The sequence below is a fragment of the Electrona antarctica genome (genome assembly GCF_951216825.1).
Source record: "Electrona antarctica genome assembly, chromosome: 5".
Lineage (NCBI taxonomy): Eukaryota > Metazoa > Chordata > Actinopteri > Myctophiformes > Myctophidae > Electrona > Electrona antarctica.
The window spans coordinates 7,269,150-7,291,043 of NC_136810.1; the positions used below are offsets into that span (position 1 = coordinate 7,269,150).

General features: G+C 43.7%; 1 protein-coding gene across 2 annotated transcripts in view; it reads left to right on the forward strand.

Moving 5' to 3' along the window:
- pik3c2a (phosphatidylinositol-4-phosphate 3-kinase, catalytic subunit type 2 alpha) overlaps positions 1-21,894 on the forward strand; it is a 108,900-nt gene that overhangs the window by 20,744 nt on the left and 66,262 nt on the right. For both annotated transcript variants that reach the window (XM_079501665.1, XM_079501666.1), the window contains one exon: positions 19,067-19,167. In XM_079501665.1, coding sequence (XP_079357791.1) covers positions 19,067-19,167 — 101 coding nt within the window. The remainder of the gene's footprint in view (positions 1-19,066; positions 19,168-21,894) is intronic.

The window sequence follows — 21,894 nt, forward strand, 5'->3', positions numbered from 1 at the left end:
CATTGACTCCCCACTCATCCAATTTGGTTTGTGATCTGCTTTTCGGCAGATTGAAAGAGGATAATTCAAGCTTGGACTACAGCTGCAATGTTTGTGAGTTTAACGTTGTTTAAGACAAGCAGATCACAAACCAAATTGGATGAGTGGGGAGTCAATGGAGGGTATTGCAACTCTAGATTCATCCCATTGTAAACAAATCTAGAGTTGCAAATTGTGGCTACTGACCTATCACATTCCACACACTGAAAACTGTGTCCTATCACATTCCACACACTGAAAACTGTGTCCTATCACATTCCACACACTGAACACCTGTGTCCTATCACATTCCACACACTGAAAACTGTGCCCTATCACATTCCACACACTGAACACCTGTGTCCTATCACATTCCACACACTGAACACCTGTGTCCTATCACATTCCACACACTGAACACCTGTCCTATCACATTCCACACACTGAACACCTGTCCTATCACATTCCACACACTGAACACCTGTGTCCTATGATACACTCCTATCACTTTTCACACACACACACCACTGACGAATGCCAATCGGATGTCCGATCAAAAGATTGAGCATACTACAGGCCAGCATGGTAGACCATCCTGGTCGCGGAATTCACATTTCATTTGATTTCCGTAGACCAATTTCGTAGACCATCCCGGTCGCGGAATGGTCTTCCAGGCTAGCTACTGGTACATGCAGATTCAACGCTGAAGCTGATCGTCTTAGTTCACCATTAACAAAACGAGTTAATATCTGAAGGTTGTCTGGTCTTATGGTAATGGTAGAGGCTGATGTAAACATGGCCTAAAAGTCTAAAAGACTCTTAAAAGAGTCGGAGTTACTTTGAAGCTCTGGCCTGTGTTTAAACTATACAGTAGAGTACTCTACTGTACAGTTTAAAATAACTAGTTCCGGATTGCAGTATAATAACTGAACATGAATTTGACTGTGCCACAAATGGGGAAGGGACGTATGCTGCCAGGGTGGAGAGAGACACACACACAGTAAAATACATCAGTGTGTTCACAAACACAGCAACAAAACACAACCACAGCCCAGACAATGAAACCAAATGCAAGTCAGGTTTCATCACCAGAATAGAAGGTTGTGGATGTTGTTGCTCAGCCAGAACCAGAATAGTGAGAGAACAGCCTCACCAAAGACATGTTTTTCTATTTGTGGAAAAAAATACATTCTTGAAGTTACATTTGAAGTCTTCTTAAATCCATGTACATGCCCACATTCACTCAAAAGCTCTGGCAAAACAGTCATTTGACTCCTGTGTCCTGTAATTAAGTTGTTCACTATGATGAACCTGCCCACTAGTTGACCCCAACATTTCCTCTTCACTTTGTTTTGGGGCATATTTTATCCTCTTGAAGTTGTTAGATGAAGAATAATCTCACGTGGCCGATCTGTTTTACATCATCATTTCCATACTTTATTTATTCGTAACAACAAAATACAACAGATGGGATTTCTGAAGCTTCTTGCTTGCAAAAAGTGTCATAATTCCATATTCGCACAAGGGAAGTAAAGAGAAGGTGACTACACATCATAACATTCAGTCATGCAAATTGAAAACATACAAACAAACAGTTTGTTCTCAATGTGTCTGTTTTTATGCCTGCATGTTTTTTTCTGTGCTAATGTTGACATACACTTTGTGGAAGCAATAAGGTACACCCGCACACTGTGTATCTGCTCAGCACAAGAGTATTGTCTAATTTAATGAAGCAACGTTTCGGTCACTAGGGACCTTCCTCAGGCATGGGAAGGTCCCTAGTGACCGAAACGTTGCTTCATTAAATAACATGAAATCATCTTCCACTAACGTGAAATCATCTTCCTCCTCCTTGTTTCCTAAATATACTTCTATACATTTTTACCACACATTGTTAGTCCCGTTTACTGTGAGGAGGACCTGAAGTCCTGAAGTGAGTCATTCTCTACTAATGTTGGGACATTGTCATTCCCTCTTTTCCCCTTTTCGTCGGCTACAGTTCTCAAAAAGAACATTTCCTGTTCTGCGTGCGTGCGTGCGTGCGTGCGTGCGTGCGTGCGTGCGTGCGTGCGTGCGTGCGTGCGTGCGTGCGTGCGTGCGTGCATGTTTGTGTGTGTGTGTGTGTGTGTGTGTGTCAGGACTAAACAATCGTCCACTGTGCTGTGGGGGTGTTTCCCACACAGAAGCTGATGATTAGCCTAACCTTAGAGCAACAGCAGCCGTGCAAGGCTCTGATATCAGAGAGTTCTGCCTCGTATCTGTCGGCCCGAATAGAACAAACATTTCGTCTCCGGCTTGTAAGAGCACATTTTCTTCAGCATATGTCTGAGACGTTGTGTGGAGAAGGATGCATTTAATGATTCATGAATGTCTGGGAAAGTTAACAGTATGACAAAAGTGGGGGGGGGGGGAAGGATGTTATAAATTAGTCCCTAAAGGACATGAATACATGTGGAGCTTAGTCGCAAACCAGTTGGTGGAAAAAAAGTACCAACATTTTTAGTAAAAATCTGGAAATCAACATTTACTTGAGTAAAAGTAGAAAGTAGTCATTATGCAGAATGTCCCATTTCACAGTGTACTGTACATTGCGTCGCGTCTTGTAGATCAAATGCCCAAGATGTGTATATCGGGCTGAAGTGGGTAATGTATGTTTTGTAATAACTAGAGTGGTGCCCGTTGAGCAACATCTGTCTGTGTAATTTTTATGCCCATATACAGAGATTTCTGTATCCGTCTCTCTGTGTCCCTTTATTCCTATGAGTTCTGTGTCAGGCATGTATGTGTCCTTTTTAGGGATGCACCGAAAGGGAAATTCTTGGCCGAAACCGAATATAGGAAACAGTCGGACGAAAACCGAATATCTGAATATGATTAATATTATATATCTTATTTCCTACCATTGCTGTCATGGCCGTACTTTAAGCTACCTGATTTATGGCAAAATAAATGGTTATGGCAAAAACCTAACTTAAATAATAATCACTATTTATGGGTCCATAATACATTTATTCAGCTCTTTTGAATGCATTAATTGCATACACTATTCGGTGATATATTTTCTGCCTATTGGGGCCGAAACCGAAAAGTCCGAAAATGCTTTTTTAGCCATTTTCTGCCGAATATTTTCTGCGGCCGAATATTCGGTGCATCACTAGTCCCCTTTATGCCCATATAAGAGTTCTTTGTCAGGCATGCCCAAATATGGAGTCTATGCAGATGTCAGAACATATGTGTGATGTCAGAACAGGCCAGCTCCATATATGGACACTGGGCAGAGGCCCTGTCCAGAGCCCGGGCAGAGGCCCTGTCCAGAGCCCTGTCCAGAGCCCGGGCAGAGGCCCTGTCCAGAGCCCTGTCCAGAGCCCGGGCAGAGGCCCTGTCCAGAGCTCGGGCAGAGGCCTTTTGTGGCTGTTCTGGACAACCGTGGGTCCGACGCATGTGTCGAATTTGAATTCGGTGGGGCGAATGGTTATCGAGTTGCGTGCATTACAGATGTACACACAGACAGGCAGACAGACATACAGAGACATGGTGCATTATTTTATAGATAGATAATATGTACTATCGCACACCTAGCAATCAGGCGTATGCACAGGTGCGTAGGCCAGTGGACATCAAAGAAAGCAATAAGGTACACCCGCACACTGTGTATCTGCTCGGCACAAGAGTATTGTCTTATTTAATGAAGCACTAGGGACCTTCCTGAGGATGGTCCCTAGTGACCGAAACGTTGCTTCATTAAATAAGAAAATACTCTTTTGCCGAGCAGATACACAGTGTACCTTATTGCTTTCATAGATAGATAATTAAAAAAGTATAAAGCTGCGTTCAGACCAGAATATATATATATTTGCTCGGTTCGCCCCGTTTGTGGTGCGCCAGGTCACGCCGCGCCCGTTCGAGCAACGTCTCGTCTTTGCATTGACTTTGTCTGTAATCGTGCCGCTCTAACCATCCAAGTCTGAACGAACGCACCTTAATATTTGCCTCTGAGATGTAGTAGAAGTGAAAGTTGGAAATGCTCGAGTAAAGTAAACATACCTCAAAATTGTAAATGTATTTAGTGACTTTTTACACTACTGTCGCAAACCCACTGTCATTTCACACATTGTACAGTACTTTGTTACTGTTGTCTTAGCCTCGGAAACCCAGACATTTTTATTTCCAGGGAGGAAAAAAAAGTCTGGGTCCGAGTCCACTTCAATTTGGCATAGAGTAGCGCAAACGATCACTCTCTGCTGATTTCTGATCGTCTGCACCTTTGTTAAATTGACGCACACACGCACACCCGTACACACACACACACTCCTCTCTCTCTCTGTCGCTCTAATTAATTAGTCTCATGTCCAGCAGCTGCGCACAGTTTCTCCCGGCGGATCCTGCCGGGAGCTGCCTAGGCCATAGAAAGCATAGGTGGGTTCCAGGCTACTGTTGTCTAGACTTATCGTCACCTATAAAATGATACGGCCCAGCTGACAGTTTTACTGTCCAGCCACGATACCCTATATGTGCATGCTGTTAGCGTAGTACAGTATGCTGTTAGCGTAGTACAGTATGTCAGTGTGTGTGTACAGTATTATGTGCAGTGTGTATAAGCAGTGTCAACACTCAGCCGCTCACTATAGAGCGTCGCAGTCCCGCCCCCTGTCATGACGACGCCAGGCCCAGGAAATGAATCCCAATGCATTTTTCCCATAGACATTTCAAAAAGTATTTATTTAAAGACTGTTACGCCGTGGCCAACTTCAGTTGTGATAACTCATGACAATAAACACAATATTTTGGACCAAACAAACAATTACAAAGAAGAAAAACAACAAAGAAGTGTTTTTTTCTACTTTCTAATTCTTTGTTTGGCCCAAAACATTGTGTTTATTGTCATGATTTGTCACGACAAGAGTTGGCTTTGTCCGCGGCGTAACCGTCTTTAAATAAATACTTTCTGAAAAGTCTATGAGGAAAATGAACGGAGAATCATTTCTGGGCCCTGGTAGGGGGCGGGACTGCAACGCTCTATACTCAAACTATGCAAGTTGTGAGTATATAAAAGGATAGAGACTGAACTGGCGCGAAGCTCCGCCCCCCCCAGCTATTCATGTCAGTGGAAGTTGCTCAGTGGCGTTTTGAAGCACCCGGAAGACTGCCGGAAGTCCCTCCTCCGGACCTCAACTTTGAGGTCCGGGGTGACGTATGCAACCGAGTGCTCAATGTTAAAGCCCAGCTGCACGGGGTTTCCCGGTCATGAATCCACGGGTCCGCCTGTAGTCCCTCCTCCTACCACTAGGACCCAGACCTTCAACGTTGAATAGCCTCACTGGCCCCTTGAGGGCCCCCTATCGACCATAGGCACACCGCCGCCATCTATTCATCCTACTATAAATGCGCCATGTCTCTGTGCGTGTGTACGTACGTGTGTGCGTCTGTAAATCCACGTAATTCGAGAACCGTTTGCCCCACCGACTTCAAATTTGACAACACAACGTTCCACATGAGTCGGTGGGATACACCGCTGTCCAGAAACACTACAAAAGGCTCTGGTCTGCCTCTGCCAGTGGACCTAATGAGCCTATAAGTCCCCTCACCTGTGTACAATTCCCAGCCTCTACCTCAGCCAATGGATGCCATGGCAACCCCACACCTGCCATTTTGATTACTTAACCAGTCCACTGTGTGATGTGATGCCTCTTGGAACTATGACTGGTGGCCTTCTGTTGGCATTGTTTCTTTATTGTCTATGTACTGTGTGATCTGTTTGTTTGCATATGTTTTATGTATATCCTGATGACTGCTGTGCACAAAACACATTTCCGAAAGGACAAATAAAGTATCTTATCTATCACTTTTCACAGTCAGTTTGCACTCTTCAGACACAGGCAGACAGACAGATACAGAGATCTCCATGTGGGACACAGACAGATGGTTAAATCAGGTGCTATGGAAACGGGTATTGCATACTAGGTTCCCAACTAGCATTGTTTCCAAGTAGGCCGGTGGCCGACGGGCACAGGTCTAGTATAAGTTAATGGCAGGGTGGTGGTAACTACTGTAGGTGCAATTTCCCATTGACAGCCCATACATCCAAACAGAAAAGTCCTATCTGATTGTATTTAACCCATTTTGACCTGAGATCATATTCTAAAAATGTCTTCTACATCCTGACAGTTTTCTGAAAAAGCTATGTTTCTATGTCAGTCGTTCTTCGATTTTTCAAAAATAGCAGATCTACAAGCTCTCGGTGGCGCGCCAAAATGGGTTAAATGGACATACTGTACATACAAAGCTGTGCATTAGGAGCGGCTGCACCGCTCAAAAACAAACACATGATCCCAGCGGTTAGAGGAAAACCTTCCGGGGATGAACGAGTGACGTTCAGGACTTCTGTGCTCTATATCCGAAGGCTATAACTGTCTACTGTCTGTCTGTTGTGTGTTTCTCCATTTACATGTGTCTGTGAGACTTGTGTGTGCTTTGTTGTTGTTGGTGGCAGTGCAGGAATTCACGTGTGTGTGTGTGTGTGTGTGTGTGTGTGTGTGTGTGTGTGTGTGTGTGTGTGTGTGTGTGTGTGTGTGTGTGTGTGTGTGTGTGTGTGTGTGTGTGTGTGTGTGTGTGTGTGTGTGTGTGTGTGTGTGTGTGTGTGTGTGTGTGTGTGTGTGTGTGTGTGTGTGTGTGTGAGAGACACTGTGTGTGTGTGTGTGTGAGAGAGACACTGTGTGTGTGACAGTGTGTGACTGTGTGTGTGTGCACGCTGCATGCCATGCGTTGCATGCCTCCACAGTCCACAGTGCATGTAGCAGCTCTTGTGGAATGGAGTGACGTTCGTAGTGAAACATTAGATGTAGGTGTTTGTAGTATGTTATGTCTGGCTGCTCTGTGTTTGTCAGTTATGGCTTCTGGTTTGGCTAACGACAGCCTTTGATGCTTGGAGTTCCTTACAAGTTTATGTGTGTGTGCGTGCGCACACATCTAGTGCAGACATCATATGATTCGATTGTTAGTCACAGTCAGTACTTGTTGTTGTGTGTCTGTTTGAGTATATCATGTGTTTGAGAGTTCTAGAGATACTGTGCGTGTGCGTGCGTGCGTGCGCGTGCGCGTGCGTGTGCGTGTGCGTGTGCGTGTGTGTGTGCGTGTGCGTGTGCGTGTGCGTGTGCGTGTGCGTGTGCGTGTGCGTGTGCGCGTGTGTGTGTGTGTGTGTGTGTGTGTGTGTGTGTGTGTGTGTGTGTGTGTGTGTGTGTGTGTGATCAGCAGTAACAAGTCCCTGCAGCTCCTGTCTGCCCTACAGCATATTCCCCTCACAGGCCACACCCACTCTTAGTGGTTGCCATAACAACAACTGCACTCACATTTGAGAGAGTGGTGTGTGCGTGCCGTACGTGTGTATACATGTGCGTGCGCACACGCGGCTCTTTCTGTGGTGTTTGGTTGCAGTCTGTGTGAGCTTGTCTGGGTATGCATGTCTTTTTAATATTTTGTGTAAAAGATAGAGTGGGTCTTCATATTGCATGTGTTGCTGCTCTCCCACTCACGCACCAACCACCGCAGGGACCCCCCTTATATTAAACACACATCTATACGGAAGCTACTGGTTATTAGTCATAATGTATGAATAAGTCTGCTCCATATTTTTGGAGTTCTCGGATCTCCTCTTCCTTTTTAAGTCTACATATCCGCTGATCCTAGAAGCACCTTCAATACACTTTTGAGATTTTTATTTATTTTTAAATCTCCTGTGAGCACCCGGTTGGCCTCTGTGTTTTTCTCTCAACAATAGTTGTTGGTTGTTGTAGGTAGGCTTGGTTGGGGGGTATACAAATTTGGTTCCATGTGAACCCGAATCCAAATAAGAAGAATCTGAATGGATACTAATCTAATGATACCCATCTATCCGTAGTTGTAGGGTTGCTGTTGCAGGCAGTGTGGTCGGAGGGCAGTAGGAGCAGACAGCTGTAAAATGGAACAAATCACTTTGAACTTGGGAAACGTTCAGCCTGGAGAGGCCGACTGTATCTCATTCTCTCTTTTCTGCCACTTTCTTTGCATGCGTGCCTCTCCTCTTTCATCATGATCTCTTTCGTTCACCAACTTTTTTTTTCATTCAATCTTTCCATCTCTCTGTTACTGTTTTTCATTCTTTGCCTTTTTTGTTTTTCCATCTCTCCTGACTCTTCACAGTACCTCACTCTCTCACTCGTTCTCCCACCCTCTTTCTCTGTCTCAACCTTCTCTCTCCCTCCGTTTTATATCTCTTCTCTCCATCTTTTCAGACTGGCTATTAAACCCCTGATTTATTTATACTTTAGTTGCACACAGAAATAGCCAATCTACAAGCTCACAGCATGTCGCAGTATACACCACGTTGTGAGCTTGTAAATCGACTGTTCTTGGTGCGAGACACTGGCACGCAACTAAGTGTAAATCAGGCTTCAAAGCTCCAGTCTGCTCTGCAGATAAGAAGTAGCATAACAAACACACACACACACACACACACACACACACACACACACACACACACACACACACACACACACACACACACACACACACACACACACACACACATCTACCTGTTATTGATGTCACGCCTCGCCGCACACAGTAGCACGGACACGGACACGTCACGGGTCACACACGCACACATTGCACACAAGTACGCACACGCACGCATGGTGCACGCACGCACACACAGACAGACAGAGAGAGAACACCGTGTTTTTTCCTGTAAATTCCACATTGGAAAACTGATCAACTACCCTGCTGCTGAAAATAATAACTCTCTGTCTCTGTCGAGGCCTCCTCTATTGTTTGCCATCTTGTGTTGTGTGTTTGTGTTTTATTTCTGTATGGGGTGCAGATTCCTCTGGTCCCTGAACACCACGTTAATTATTACTTGGTTAAGACAGCTTTGTTTTTCTCCAACTAGAACTCTGTTGCCCACATTAAGACATACATTAATTTCTGTTTTCTACTGTACATAGAGCTAGGGTGCCGGTGAACATAAATGTGACCAGGTCTAGCAAAATGGTCCTCATCTCGCCTATAATGAAAAGGCAGAAAATCTAAAATAAACTTGATATTTTTTTGTGATTTTCGTTTTTTTTCATATTAACACAGTTTGAATGTTGAAGAAGGTTTTCACTCCAACAGATTATTGATTTGGGCAAATGAAATGTATACATTTATAAGTCAAAGTAGGCTAGCCAGCTCTAGGTGTTGAAATGTTGTGAACATTCAAAGGGGATTTTCTCAGCTTTGGGTAAACGGCACAATCATTTCAAAATGGTCATATCTCCTTCAAACATTTTCCAATTTCATTGAATGATATGAAAGCTTACATTCTGTACTTTAATAATCTGTAAAAAACTGAAAAATTACTCTGGTCGAGATGAGGGCCTATTTGCCAGACCCGGTCACAAATGCAAAAAACCCCCAAAAAACTGAATGCAGCTTTTACTGTTAGTGCACTTGGTCACTCATGATACTCTGACAGCTCATTTCTGTTCCTCTACAAGGCTGTTAAAGACTCATTAACAGATTCATTTTTCCTTGAGACTTTTGAACCTTGTTTTATCAAATCCAAATGCTTCTCCTACTTAAGTTGGATGCTCTACCCGGTACTGTATGCTTTTGTCACTACTCCCAGACTCGATTACTGAAATGTTCTGTTGTAGTGTGCTCCGCGCTTTCATCTACCCTTTGGCAACAAACCCAAATATGTTCAGAACTGGGCCGCCCGCCTCCTAACACATACCAGGACATGACAGCACGTCACCCACCAGGACATGACAACAACACGTCACCCCCCACTACTCTCAAAAAACAAATTAACTCTGTGATCCTGCTGCTACTGACATACAGTACTGGATAATACCATTAACAGATCTGCAAGCTCCCAACACGTCACATCACGATGCCTTGTGAGCTTATAGATCTGATATTTGTCTGTCTGTCTGTCTGTCTGTCTGTCTGTCTGTCTTCCTCTCGCTTTCTCTCTCTGTCTCTCTCTCTGTCTCTCTCTGTCTCTGTGTTGGATCAGACCTCAGATCAGTCGTCAGACAGTCCTAGCGGTGTGTGTGTGCGTGTGTGTGTGTAGGATGTCACCTCTTGTTGTTGAACCAGGGTGTGAAGTTAGTGAAATGAAAGCTGGTGATGACAGCATTTCTCCTGGGCAGCTGAGCGCACGCACGCACGCACGCACGCACGCACGCACGCACGCACGCACGCACGCACGCACGCACGCACGCACGCACGCACGCACGCACACACACACTGAACTAAAACTACTGAAATGTTATTAATAATACATTCTGCATGTATTCATAGCTGATGATGTCATCATGTGAACCAGTGGCCTTTAATGTTCCCATCTACATCAAATTGCTTCGTCGAAAAGAGACAATCTACAAGCTCACAACGTGCCTCGTCTGTGACACAACGTGATGAGCTTAAGTACCGTATATACTGTATATTTTATTTTCGCTGCATGTTGGCCCCAGAATAGGGATGCTATAGTTCATGCGGTTAAAAGATATAGATCCAAATGTTGCATTTCCCAGTGTTTTAATCTCTCTTCGACACCTCCACATAGTTAGTTCCGCTCCAAATGTTGCCCCATTAACTGCAATTATCCTATAATTACTCTTCCATTATAGCTCTGTGTTCTAGCCCACAGTTAATCATTCCTCTATACACGCTCTGTGGTTTTAGGGAGGATGTTTCAATGCATGGATGCCATCGCAGATTCAGTTAATCATTCCTCTAAACACGCTCTGTGGTTTTAGGGAGGATGTTTCAATGCATGGATGACCCCGTCCTAACACAGTTAATCATTCCTCTATACACGCTCTGTGGTTTTAGGGAGGATGTTTCAATGCATGGATGGATCTATACACGCTCTGTGGTTTTAGGGAGGATGTTTCAATGCATGGATGCCATCCAGTTAATCATTCCTCTATACACGCTCTGTGGTTTTAGGGAGGATGTTTCAATGCATGGATGCCATCGCAGATTCCTCTATACACGCTCTGTGGTTTTAGGGAGGATGTTTCAATGCATGGATGCCATCGCAGATTCCTCTATACACGCTCTGTGGTTTTAGGGAGGATGTTTCAATGCATGGATGCCATCGCAGATTCCTCTATACACGCTCTGTGGTTTTAGGGAGGATGTTTCAATGCATGGATGCCATCGCAGATTCCTCTATACACGCTCTGTGGTTTTAGGGAGGATGTTTCAATGCATGGATGCCATCGCAGATTCCCGTTAACACTGTGACTCACTGAGCAAGAACTTCCCTCCGTCTCCCTCCCGACCCTTCACCTTGTGTGTTGGTAGTAAAGCACAAAGGGCATGATTGTGGAACATGTAGTGAGGAAGCTGCAAGCGTCCAGGTCATCTGTTCTGTTTGACACCATTGTGAATGTTTGCTACCTTTTGATGATACTTTACTTAGTAGAACTGGGCGATTTTACTTAACCCATTTAGGCCTGACGTCGAAATTCAAAAAAATATTTAATTTCAAGGACCCCAAAAATGATATGTAATTGGCCACTGACCCCCCATCTGAAAATATGTTGTTCCAGGAACCTCTCAGAAGCAAAGATTTGAGTTTAAAACGCTCTGAAAGAATATATATTCAAAGATTTACACCACATTTTCTCGATGTTTAGCTATTTTTCAATAGCTAAAGTGTAACATAATGCTTAAAACACCAAAAGGCGTTCCCACCCAGAATGGGTTAACCACAATTAATGTTACATTAATAAAACTTCTCTTGAATGTGCAAGAGCCAGTTTGCGCATAATGAAAGTATGGAATAGAGCACATAAATTCAATATTAAATGAGACTACTTAATTAAAAACAGACCTACGCTAAGCTTTCCCATAAAAAGTGGGTTTAATGAAGTGATTTATAAGATCTTGTCACTGAAATAGAATGAATAGATAAAGAGCTATGCAGAGCATTCATGTCAATGCATTTCTCTTTAATATCTTCGTTTTCTTGATGAGAGATGTTATTCTCATATCAGTGTTGATTTTGACAGAAATGTTAGTTTTAGTCAGTCTTTTGAATAGATTTAATTTAGTTTTAGTCACATTTTAGTCACCTGGAATGTTTAAGTGTTAGTCGACTAAATGTCCACTAGTCCCTTCCTAACATTTCAGTCTGTTTTTTATTTGTTGACGAAATTGTCAATAGGCCAATATTTAGTCTTAGTTTTAGTCATCATAGCTTAGCTTTCATTTAGTTTCCATTTAGTTTTCTTCATAGAAAAAAAGGTAGTCGACAAAACATTTTTTGTCATAGTATTCCTTGACGAAATCTACACTCTCTACATACAGTACATCAGTGGTTCCCTAACTTTTTCATGTCAAGGACCCCCAAATTGACACTCATTAGCCCGCGGACCCCCATTTGAAAAAATATGACAGGGATCCCATCAAGAGAAGATTTTGACGGCTCTAGCAGTGATTCTCAACCCGTTTCATTTCAAGGACCCCCAGTTTGACATGCATTAGTCTACGGACCCCCATTTAATTACATTTCTATCTCTGGGACCCCCAATTTATATTGTAAAATCAATGCTAATTTAACTCTGAGAGTCTGAGTTACAGACCCATAAGGGTCCATTTGGTCCAAATTATCATTTAGCTGGGTCCCCCCTGGAACTCCCTCAAGTACCCCTGGGGGTCCCCGGACCCCACTTTGGGAACCACTGCAGTACATAATATGTGCTCTACTGTATATTGCCATATTATGTCAGAGAGCAGAGCAGTCAGTCAGACTTCCTGTTTGAAAGGGGAGGTTGAGGTTCCCAGCACAGCTGGTTCCTCAGATGTAAAGCAGAACCTGGACAAAGATAGCAGACCTCACTGACCCAGCTGTGTGACCCAACTAAAGTACTGTATATATGTGAAGCTTTGTTTACTTAAACTAAATGACAACAGTATGACGGAATGTCTGAAGTAAACGCTTTTTAGAATGCTGTCTGATTTGAGTTTGCGGTTCAGAAATCCGCCTACCAGTGACATCATAGTTAAGTCGTGTTTTTTTTTTTTTTCCCAAGCTAGATTTCTATTTTCTAATCTATTAACGTGAGAACAATGGATTCCATCATAGCATGCTAACCTTCCAGGAATAGAAAGCCTGCAATTTAGTGCTTTAATAGATTTCCCATCTGTTCTGGCACCGGTTTTAGCAACGGTAAACGGATCAAACCCAATCGATACTATCATCCCTATATATATATATATATATGTCTGACACGAGAACACAGCATGATAATGAGAAGGAAAGAAAAAGAGATGTGAGTTTAAATGTTCCCACAAGGGGGTCAGTGTGTGTGATCTGTGAGAGCGTGCACATCTGTGTGTGTTTTTCATTTGTGTGTGAGTGAGAGCAGGTGTGTTGTTTGTGTGTCGAGGGTTCATCAAGCAGGGCTTAACGTTCTCAGTCCTGGGGTCTGATTTCAGTCCTGAGGACTTCATAGGGGTCATTTAATGAGATCAGTGCAGATTTGCAAAAAAAAAAAATCAGTCTTGGGATTGTGTGTGTGTGTAGTACAGTGCAGTGCAGTGCAGTGCAGTGCAGTACAGTGCAGTGCAGTACAGTACAGTACAGTACAGTACAGTACAGTAGAGGGACCCCCACACCGTAACTCTGTCATTTCTCAACTGTTTCGGACGTGGGGCGGCTCATCGGATTTGGGTGCGTTCTGGGGGGTCTGGATGTTCCGGGGACTCCCCGGGGACCCCCAGAGACCCCCACATGGTAACTCTCTCATTTCTTTACCGTTTCGGACGTGGGGCGGCTCGCCGGAACCGGGCCGGCACCCTGACTGTGGTCCTGTGGGTCTGGAACTTCCGGGGACCCCCACACAGAGTTGCACCACTCACTTCAAACGGGTGTGATTTTTTTACTATTTTGAAAAACATATTAAAATTGTTCAACTACAAGCTCACAACGTGAGCTTGTAGATTGGCTATTTGAACTATTAAAAAATGTTCTTCAAAATAGTAAAAAAGGAAAAGAAGTTTATGGATAAGGGGTTTAGCACTGACGAAAATAGGGCCCCATATGTCCAAAACTGTTACTTTTCAGGATAAAAAATCACAGCTAAATGTTTAGTGAGCCTGCTTAGGACTCCGGAGGAGTGTGGATCCCTACTCTCTTTTAAAAACAAACAAACAAATAGGCCATGTTTCACAGAGAACGCGTCATTTAAAGCTTAGTGCTATTTGTACATTTAGCCTGAGTTACACTTCACCATTGCAATACAATGCTTTGTGAGCTTGTACAGTAAAACTGCTATTTTTATGTATGCACCAGGCCTTATGTGCAGTGTGCATGCTGCAGTCCCTATGGCTACAAGGAGGACATAAACCCGATAAGAATCCAGAAAAAAAAAGCGCATTGTTTGTTTTGTGAAATCCTCACTTCCCGAGGGGGCTTTTCTTAGGGTTAGGGGTTAGTCTTGTGCTCAGGGCGAGGGTCGGGTTAAGATTAGACATGCATTGGTTAGAGGTTAGTGAAGGATTATGGTTTACCAGATGAAAGGGTTAGGGTTAGGGGTTAGTCTTGTGCTCAGGGCGAAGGTCGGGTTAAGATTAGACATGCATTGGTTAGAGGTTAGGGTTAGGGTTAGGGGTTAGTCTTGTGCTCAGGGCGAGGGTCGGGTTAAGATTAGACATGCATTGGTTAGAGGTTAGTGGAGGATTATGGTTTACCAGATGAAAGGGTTAGGGTTAGGGGTTAGTCTTGTGCTCAGGGCGAGGGTCAGGTTAAGATTAGACATGCATTGGTTAGAGGTTAGTGAGGGTTAGGGTTAGGGGTTAGTCTTGTGCTCAGGGCGAGGGTCGGGTTAAGATTAGACATGCATTGGTTAGAGGTTAGTTAGTCTTGTGCTCAGGGCGAGGGTCGGGTTAAGATTAGACATGCATTGGTTAGAGGTTAGTGAAGGATTATGGTCTACCAGATGAAAGGTCTCAAAATATAGTGTTCCAAATATCCCAGAGACAGACGGGGAGGAACCGTCATGTGATGTACTGTAGTAGCCTAGTAGGGGCCTCATACCATCAGACAGGTTTCAACACATGACAAGTTGAGACAACACAGGCCTGTGTGGAGAATGATGGTGGTTGTTGGAAGACAAGACATGTTAGCGTTGTTGCTGCAGTGGTGGAAGAAATACTCTTATTTTACCTAGAAGAGGACTCATTTTCAATCTAATTCACATTCAGTAATTGGATTCCCCATCCAAGCTGCAGGCTTTCTATTCCCGGAAAGTTAGCATTCCATAAATGGAAGCCGTTCTCCGTTGAATAATAATAAAAAAAAAACCTAATGATGATGTCACTGGTAGGTGGGTTTCTAAACTGTCCACAGCATTTCTATGAGACACGGTAGAAACAAATGGTACAATTGTATCATGAGCATTGGTGAAGGACAATTATAAGAGGGGTTGAACTTGAACATGGGTGAAGTCGTCTTTACTTATTTTGGAAGCCTGCCTGCTAGCTTGCTTGGACATAGCTTTGCTTTAACACAAATCTTCTCTTGCACTGGCACAAAACCTGTTCAGATGGGGGTCCGCGGCCAAATACATATCAATTTGGGGTCCTTTGCACAAAATCGTTTGAAAACTACTGCTGTAATTAGTTCTAGCAGCAGTGGTTGCACTTTCTGGAGGACTGGCTCCATTTCTGTTCCCTATGGGTTCCACTGCAGGTCGGAGCTAGTGGACCATCTGTATTTTTGATGCCTTGGCTTGAACTGTGGAATTTTATTTTTTTCGACTGCTAAACACACGGAGCAAGCTTGTGCGAGTGTGCACTCGTGATTGTGGCAACTGCATGCATTTGATTGGGCAGGACGGCATGGAGAGATTATCCCTCCACCTGGTGCCAGGTCTGCCTTGTGGTCTCCTTCCTCCACCTCCACCTGGTGCCAGGTCTGCCTTGTGGTCTCCTTCCTCCCAGCTGACTGGCTTGGAAAACCTCCCAGGGCCGTGGTTCCCAAACTGGGGCTTGGAAAACCTCCCAGGGCAGTGGTTCCCAAACTGGGGCTTGGAAAACCTCCCAGGGCTGTGGTTCCCAAACTGGGGGTCGGGACTGATTAGCTCAATGTGCAACATTGTTTTCTCACTCGACAGTAAACAAACCTAACCTGCCTCCGCCAGATGGGGCGGTATTGAGTTCACAAGTTAGCCACACTCCATTGGCTGCCCATCAAGGATAGAATAGATTTTAAAATCCTTTTAACTACTTTTAAAGCCCTACATGGACTGGCCCCACCCTACATTACTGATCTTCTGCCCCCCAAGGTCAATGTGAGATCCCTGCGGTCCTCTGACAAAGGCCTCCTAAAAGTTCCTGGGACTAAGCGAAAGACAAAGGGTGACCGTGCTTTTGCAGTAGTTGCACCTACATTATGGAACGCCCTACCTTGCGCTTTAAAAAACGCTGAGTCTGTCAATATTTTTAAGAGTTTGTTGAAAACGTTTTTATTTCGTAAACATTTTCCCGATTTTATTTGACCTTCTTGATTATGTGTTCTTATTGCTTGTTGTTGTACACTGTCCTGTTGTAATTTTTATTGATTTTATTGTGTTCATTGTACAGCACTTTGTAACCTTGTTAAGAAAGGTGCTTTATACATTTACTTACTTAGTTACTTACTTACAATGCATCCTCCATCTGCGATCGCTCAGAGATTGGCGTTGAAACCGACCCGTGCCCACTGCCCAGCCGAACCAATCAGCGGCCACTACGGTCGTGAGACATCTTGGCGAGACCGGGTGTGACGGCATCGAGAAAGGCCTGTTGAAATTGTATTTCCCAGCATCTTAAAATTGGAAAATCGTCTTCTATTTATGACCTACACTTCTGACACGACAGTGAGGTTTTTTTAAGTGTTAAAGGCATGCCCAGACGGTCACGGTGATAGAAATACGGTCCCATCTAATCACCTGCCATTAAGTAGCTTGAAAAAAGGGACAGCTTTTTTCAGCGATTGGACTCCAGACATCCCAGATGGAAGTACGTTGTGAAACAAATGTGACACAAGCAACTTCCATCTGGCGGAGGTTAAAACAAACCAACATACAGTGTAAGTGTATTATCTGCACATTTTGACCAGAGATCAGATTCTACAAAATGTCTACATCCTGACAGTTTTCTGAAAAAGCTATGTTTCTATGTCAGTCGTTCTTCGATTTTTCAAAAATAGCAGACCTACAAGCTCGTAGCACGCCACTCGGTGGCTCGCTATGAGCTTGTAGATCTGCTATTTTTCAATAGCTAAAGCATAACATAATGCTAACACCAAAAGGGGTTCCCGCCCAAAATGGGTTAAAGTGACAATTTAATGACTTAGTTTTAATACCTCTAAAATGAACAGTAGTGGACAGTCCTGTCAGGAGAAAATACAACAATCTGTGGCTATAAAAGGTATTAAAACAATTTGGTCTTTTTACAGTAGCATGTGTTGTTGTTTGACTTCTAGGCAGACTACTCTGTTCTGTCAGCAGAAAGGGCATGCTGTGGTAATATTTTAGTATAATGTTCAAAAAATTGTTATTGGAACCTGGTTGCATAAATACGGCCACTGCAAAGACACGGAGGATGCGATCACAGTGAGCAAGCCGATCAAGCAAGCTTGGTTGGCTTCCGACCGTTGGATAGCAGCGGGCTTGTTGAAAAGACGTCAAGCCATAGGCTATTTTTAGCATCATAGTACTTAAGTCGTCTGTCGGTGTCGGCTCTCGGGTGTATTCAGCGACTTTTCTTTCACAGCTTCCAACCGACTCATCCTCCGACTTCATTCGACTACTCGTCTGTACTAGTAGTAATCTCAAGTCGTCTGTTTGAGCTACCTTTAGCAAATAGGTCAATGTGCTGTCATGGCACAACTGAAGTCAGCTGTGTGTCTGCTTCAGGCCTCCATGCACCAGAACCATTAAACTTCCACTACTTAACAACATTCCACACATTGCTGTGTCCGTGGCTTTGTATCTGCCTCTCTCCGTCTCCTCTCGGTCTCCTCATCCTTCCCCTCCTTTGGAGATATTCCGAGGCCAACTGGTGCTCTCGTAGGAAAGCAGTGATGATGTCATGAGAATTATGAGCCATTCTGAGCCATGACTGAGCACTATTACAGACTACAGGAGGAACGCGTGCAGGACAAGCAAGGCTGGGCCCTTTCACTTCTCATATCCTATGCAAGCCAGAGGAAATGCATTACATTCCTGGTCCTGGCAAACAGACAGGCAGGTAGACAGGCAGGCAGTGGAGAATGTGTTATATTCCTGGCTCTGGCAGACAGACTGGCAGGCAGACAGGCAAGCAAGCAGGCAGATAGGCAGGAAAGCTGACAGACAGGCAGAGAGGCAGTGGGAATGCATTACATTTCTGGCTCTGGCATGTAGGCAAGCAGACAGGCTGACAGATAGGCAGGCAGTGGGAAATGAATTACATTCCTGGCAATGGCATGTAGGCAAGCAGACAGACAGGCAAGCGGGCTGGCAGACAGACAGGAAGACAGACAGACAGTATGGTATAGAAGAAGGACTGTCCCTCTGGCAGCTAACGGGCCTCCAGGAATGTCTCATGGCAATCCCTCAGGGACCTGTCTGGGTATTGTGTGTGTGTGATGTACCTCTTTAGAACTGTATCCACGGAAATGTAAACAAAAGCAGAACATTAGTTTGATTTTCAGAGTTAACAGACTGCATAATTAGGGTTTTAATTAATTGATCAAACAGAGTTGAGTGTTCAGCAAAGCTTTGTGGTAAACAACTCAGTTTATCAGTTGGAAGGACTTGAGTAGAGAGAATGGATAGAAAAATAACATGACCTGGAGGGGAGGTCACTGCACACACACACACACACACACACACACACACACACACACACACACACACACACACACACACACACACACACACACACACACACACACACACATTCTCTCTCTCTGTGTTTGCTGTATATCTTTACTAGTCACTCTATTTGTGTAGTTACATTTGTGTGTGTGTGTGTGTTGTTTCAGGATAAGGTCCGTAGTCGAGGTTTGGTGAAGAACTCCACTCTGGAAGAGTCGGACGCTCAGAATCTGGAGGCAGTCGCTTTCTGTCAGCACATCTCAGCCACGTAAGACACATTCACATGCACCCTGTTTCTGTCAGCACATCTCAACCGTGACGTAAGACACATTCACATGCACCCTGTTTCTGTCAGCACATCTCAACCGTGACGTAAGACACATTCACATGCACCCTGTTTCTGTCAGCACATCTCAACCACGTAAGACACATCCACATGCACCCTGTTTCTGTCAGCACATCTCAGCCACGTAAGACACATTCACATGCACCCTGTTTCTGTCAGCACATCTCAGCCACGTAAGACACATTCACATGCACCCTGTTTCTGTCAGCACATCTCAACCACGTATTAAGACACGTTCACATGCACCCTGTTTCTGTCAGCACATCTCAACCACGTAATAAGACACATTCACATGGACCCTGTTTCTGTCAGCACATCTCAACCACGTAATAAGACACATTCACATGGACCCTGTTTCTGTCAGCACATCTCAACCACGTAAGACACATTCACATGCACCCTGTTTCTGTTAGCACATCTCAACCACGTAATAAGACACATCCACATGCACCCTGTTTCTGTCAGCACATCTCAACCACGTAATAAGACACGTTCACATGCACCCTGGCCTGTTGCTGCATTTGGACAAATCAATACATAATAAGTAATGTGCTGTTATATAAATGGGTTTGGGTGGAGTGGTGGTGATGTAGTCGTGTTGCTCAGGGACTTCATCTCATGGCTAGAACAATACCAACACCCACAAACAGTCCTACGTCTTCTCTGTCTGTCTGACAGACAGACAGACAGACAGACAGACAGACAGACAGACAGACAGACAGACAGACAGACACTTTGCTTCTCTGTTTTTATACAGCATCTGTCTGTCTGCCTCCTTGCTTGCCTGGCTAGTTTGCTGTCTGTCTGTCTGTCTGTCTGTCTGTCTGTCTGTCTGTCTGTCTGCAGCACACAGTCTCGGTGCTCCCTGTTGAGAAGAAACATTGAGTTCCATAAGAAAATAACTGAGGAACGGACAGCAAAAATAGACTCACTACATAATCATCTCCCAAGACGTCTGCCAACAAACCGCTGGCATATGCAGCATGCACAGGCCAACATGTGCACACGCAAGCACAGACGTTTGCACGCATGAGTGCATGCACACACAGTCAGGTTTTGTGCGCTTATACATTGTCACAAGTGTCAAGAGTGACCTTGAGAGCTATTTCACCTTAACCCGTTTTGACCTGAGATCAGATTCTAAAAATGTCTTCTACATCCTGACAGTTTTCTGAAAAAGCTATGTTTCAATGTCAGTCGTTCTTCGATTTTTCAAAAATAGCAGACCTACGGCGCGCTATGAGCTTGTAGATCTGCTATTTTTCAATAGCTAAAGCATAACATAATGCTAACACCAAAAGGGGTTCCCGCCCAAAATAGGTTAAAATGTATGTCAAAGGCTAATTTTAATCCCGAACTTCCAATTGACGGAGAAACTAATGAAGATATCTGGCCAATGTTTTGGTGTTGCATCATTGCAAGGTAACTGCACATCCCAAATCTCTAGCAAAGTGTCACTTTGTTTTAAGAGGCTAAAGCCCAGTAAACACACATTGTTCTTGTTGTATTCATGTTGTTTTAAGAGGCTAAAGCCCAGTAAACACACATTGTTCTTGTTGTATTCATGTTGTATTCATGTTGTTTTAAGAGGCTAAAGCCCAGTAAACACACATTGTTCTCGTTGTATTCATGTTGTATTCATGTTGTTTTAAGAGGCTAAAGCCCAGTAAACACACATTGTTCTTGTTGTATTCATGTTGTTTTAAGAGGCTAAAGCCCAGTAAACACACATTGTTCTTGTTGTATTCATGTTGTATTCATGTTGTATTCATGTTGTTTTAAGAGGCTAAAGCCCAGTAAACACACATTGTTCTTGTTGTATTCATGTTGTATTCATGTTGTTTTAAGAGGCTAAAGCCCAGTAAACACACATTGTTCTTGTTGTATTCATGTTGTATTCATGTTGTTTTAAGAGGCTAAAGCCCAGTAAACACACATTGTTCTCGTTGTATTCATGTTGTATTCATGTTGTTTTAAGAGGCTAAAGCCCAGTAAACACACATTGTTCTTGTTGTATTCATGTTGTATTCATGTTGTTTTAAGAGGCTAAAGCCCAGTAAACACACATTGTTCTCGTTGTATTCATGTGGTATTCATGTTGTTTTAAGAGGCTAAAGCCCAGTAAACACACATTGTTCTTGTTGTATTCATGTTGTATTCATGTTGTTTTAAGAGGCTAAAGCCCAGTAAACACACATTGTTCTCGTTGTATTCATGTGGTATTCATGTTGTTTTAAGAGGCTAAAGCCCAGTAAACACACATTGTTCTTGTTGTATTCATGTTGTATTCATGTTGTTTTAAGAGGCTAAAGCCCAGTAAACACACATTGTTCTCGTTGTATTCATGTGGTATTCATGTTGTTTTAAGAGGCTAAAGCCCAGTAAACACACATTGTTCTTGTTGTATTCATGTTGTATTCATGTTGTATTCATGTTGTTTTAAGAGGCTAAAGCCCAGTAAACACACATTGTTCTTGTTGTATTCATGTTGTATTCATGTTGTTTTAAGAGGCTAAAGCCCAGTAAACACACATTGTTCTCGTTGTATTCATGTGGTATTCATGTTGTTTTAAGAGGCTAAAGCCCAGTAAACACACATTGTTCTCGTTGTATTCATGTGGTATTCATGTTGTATTCATGTTGTATTCA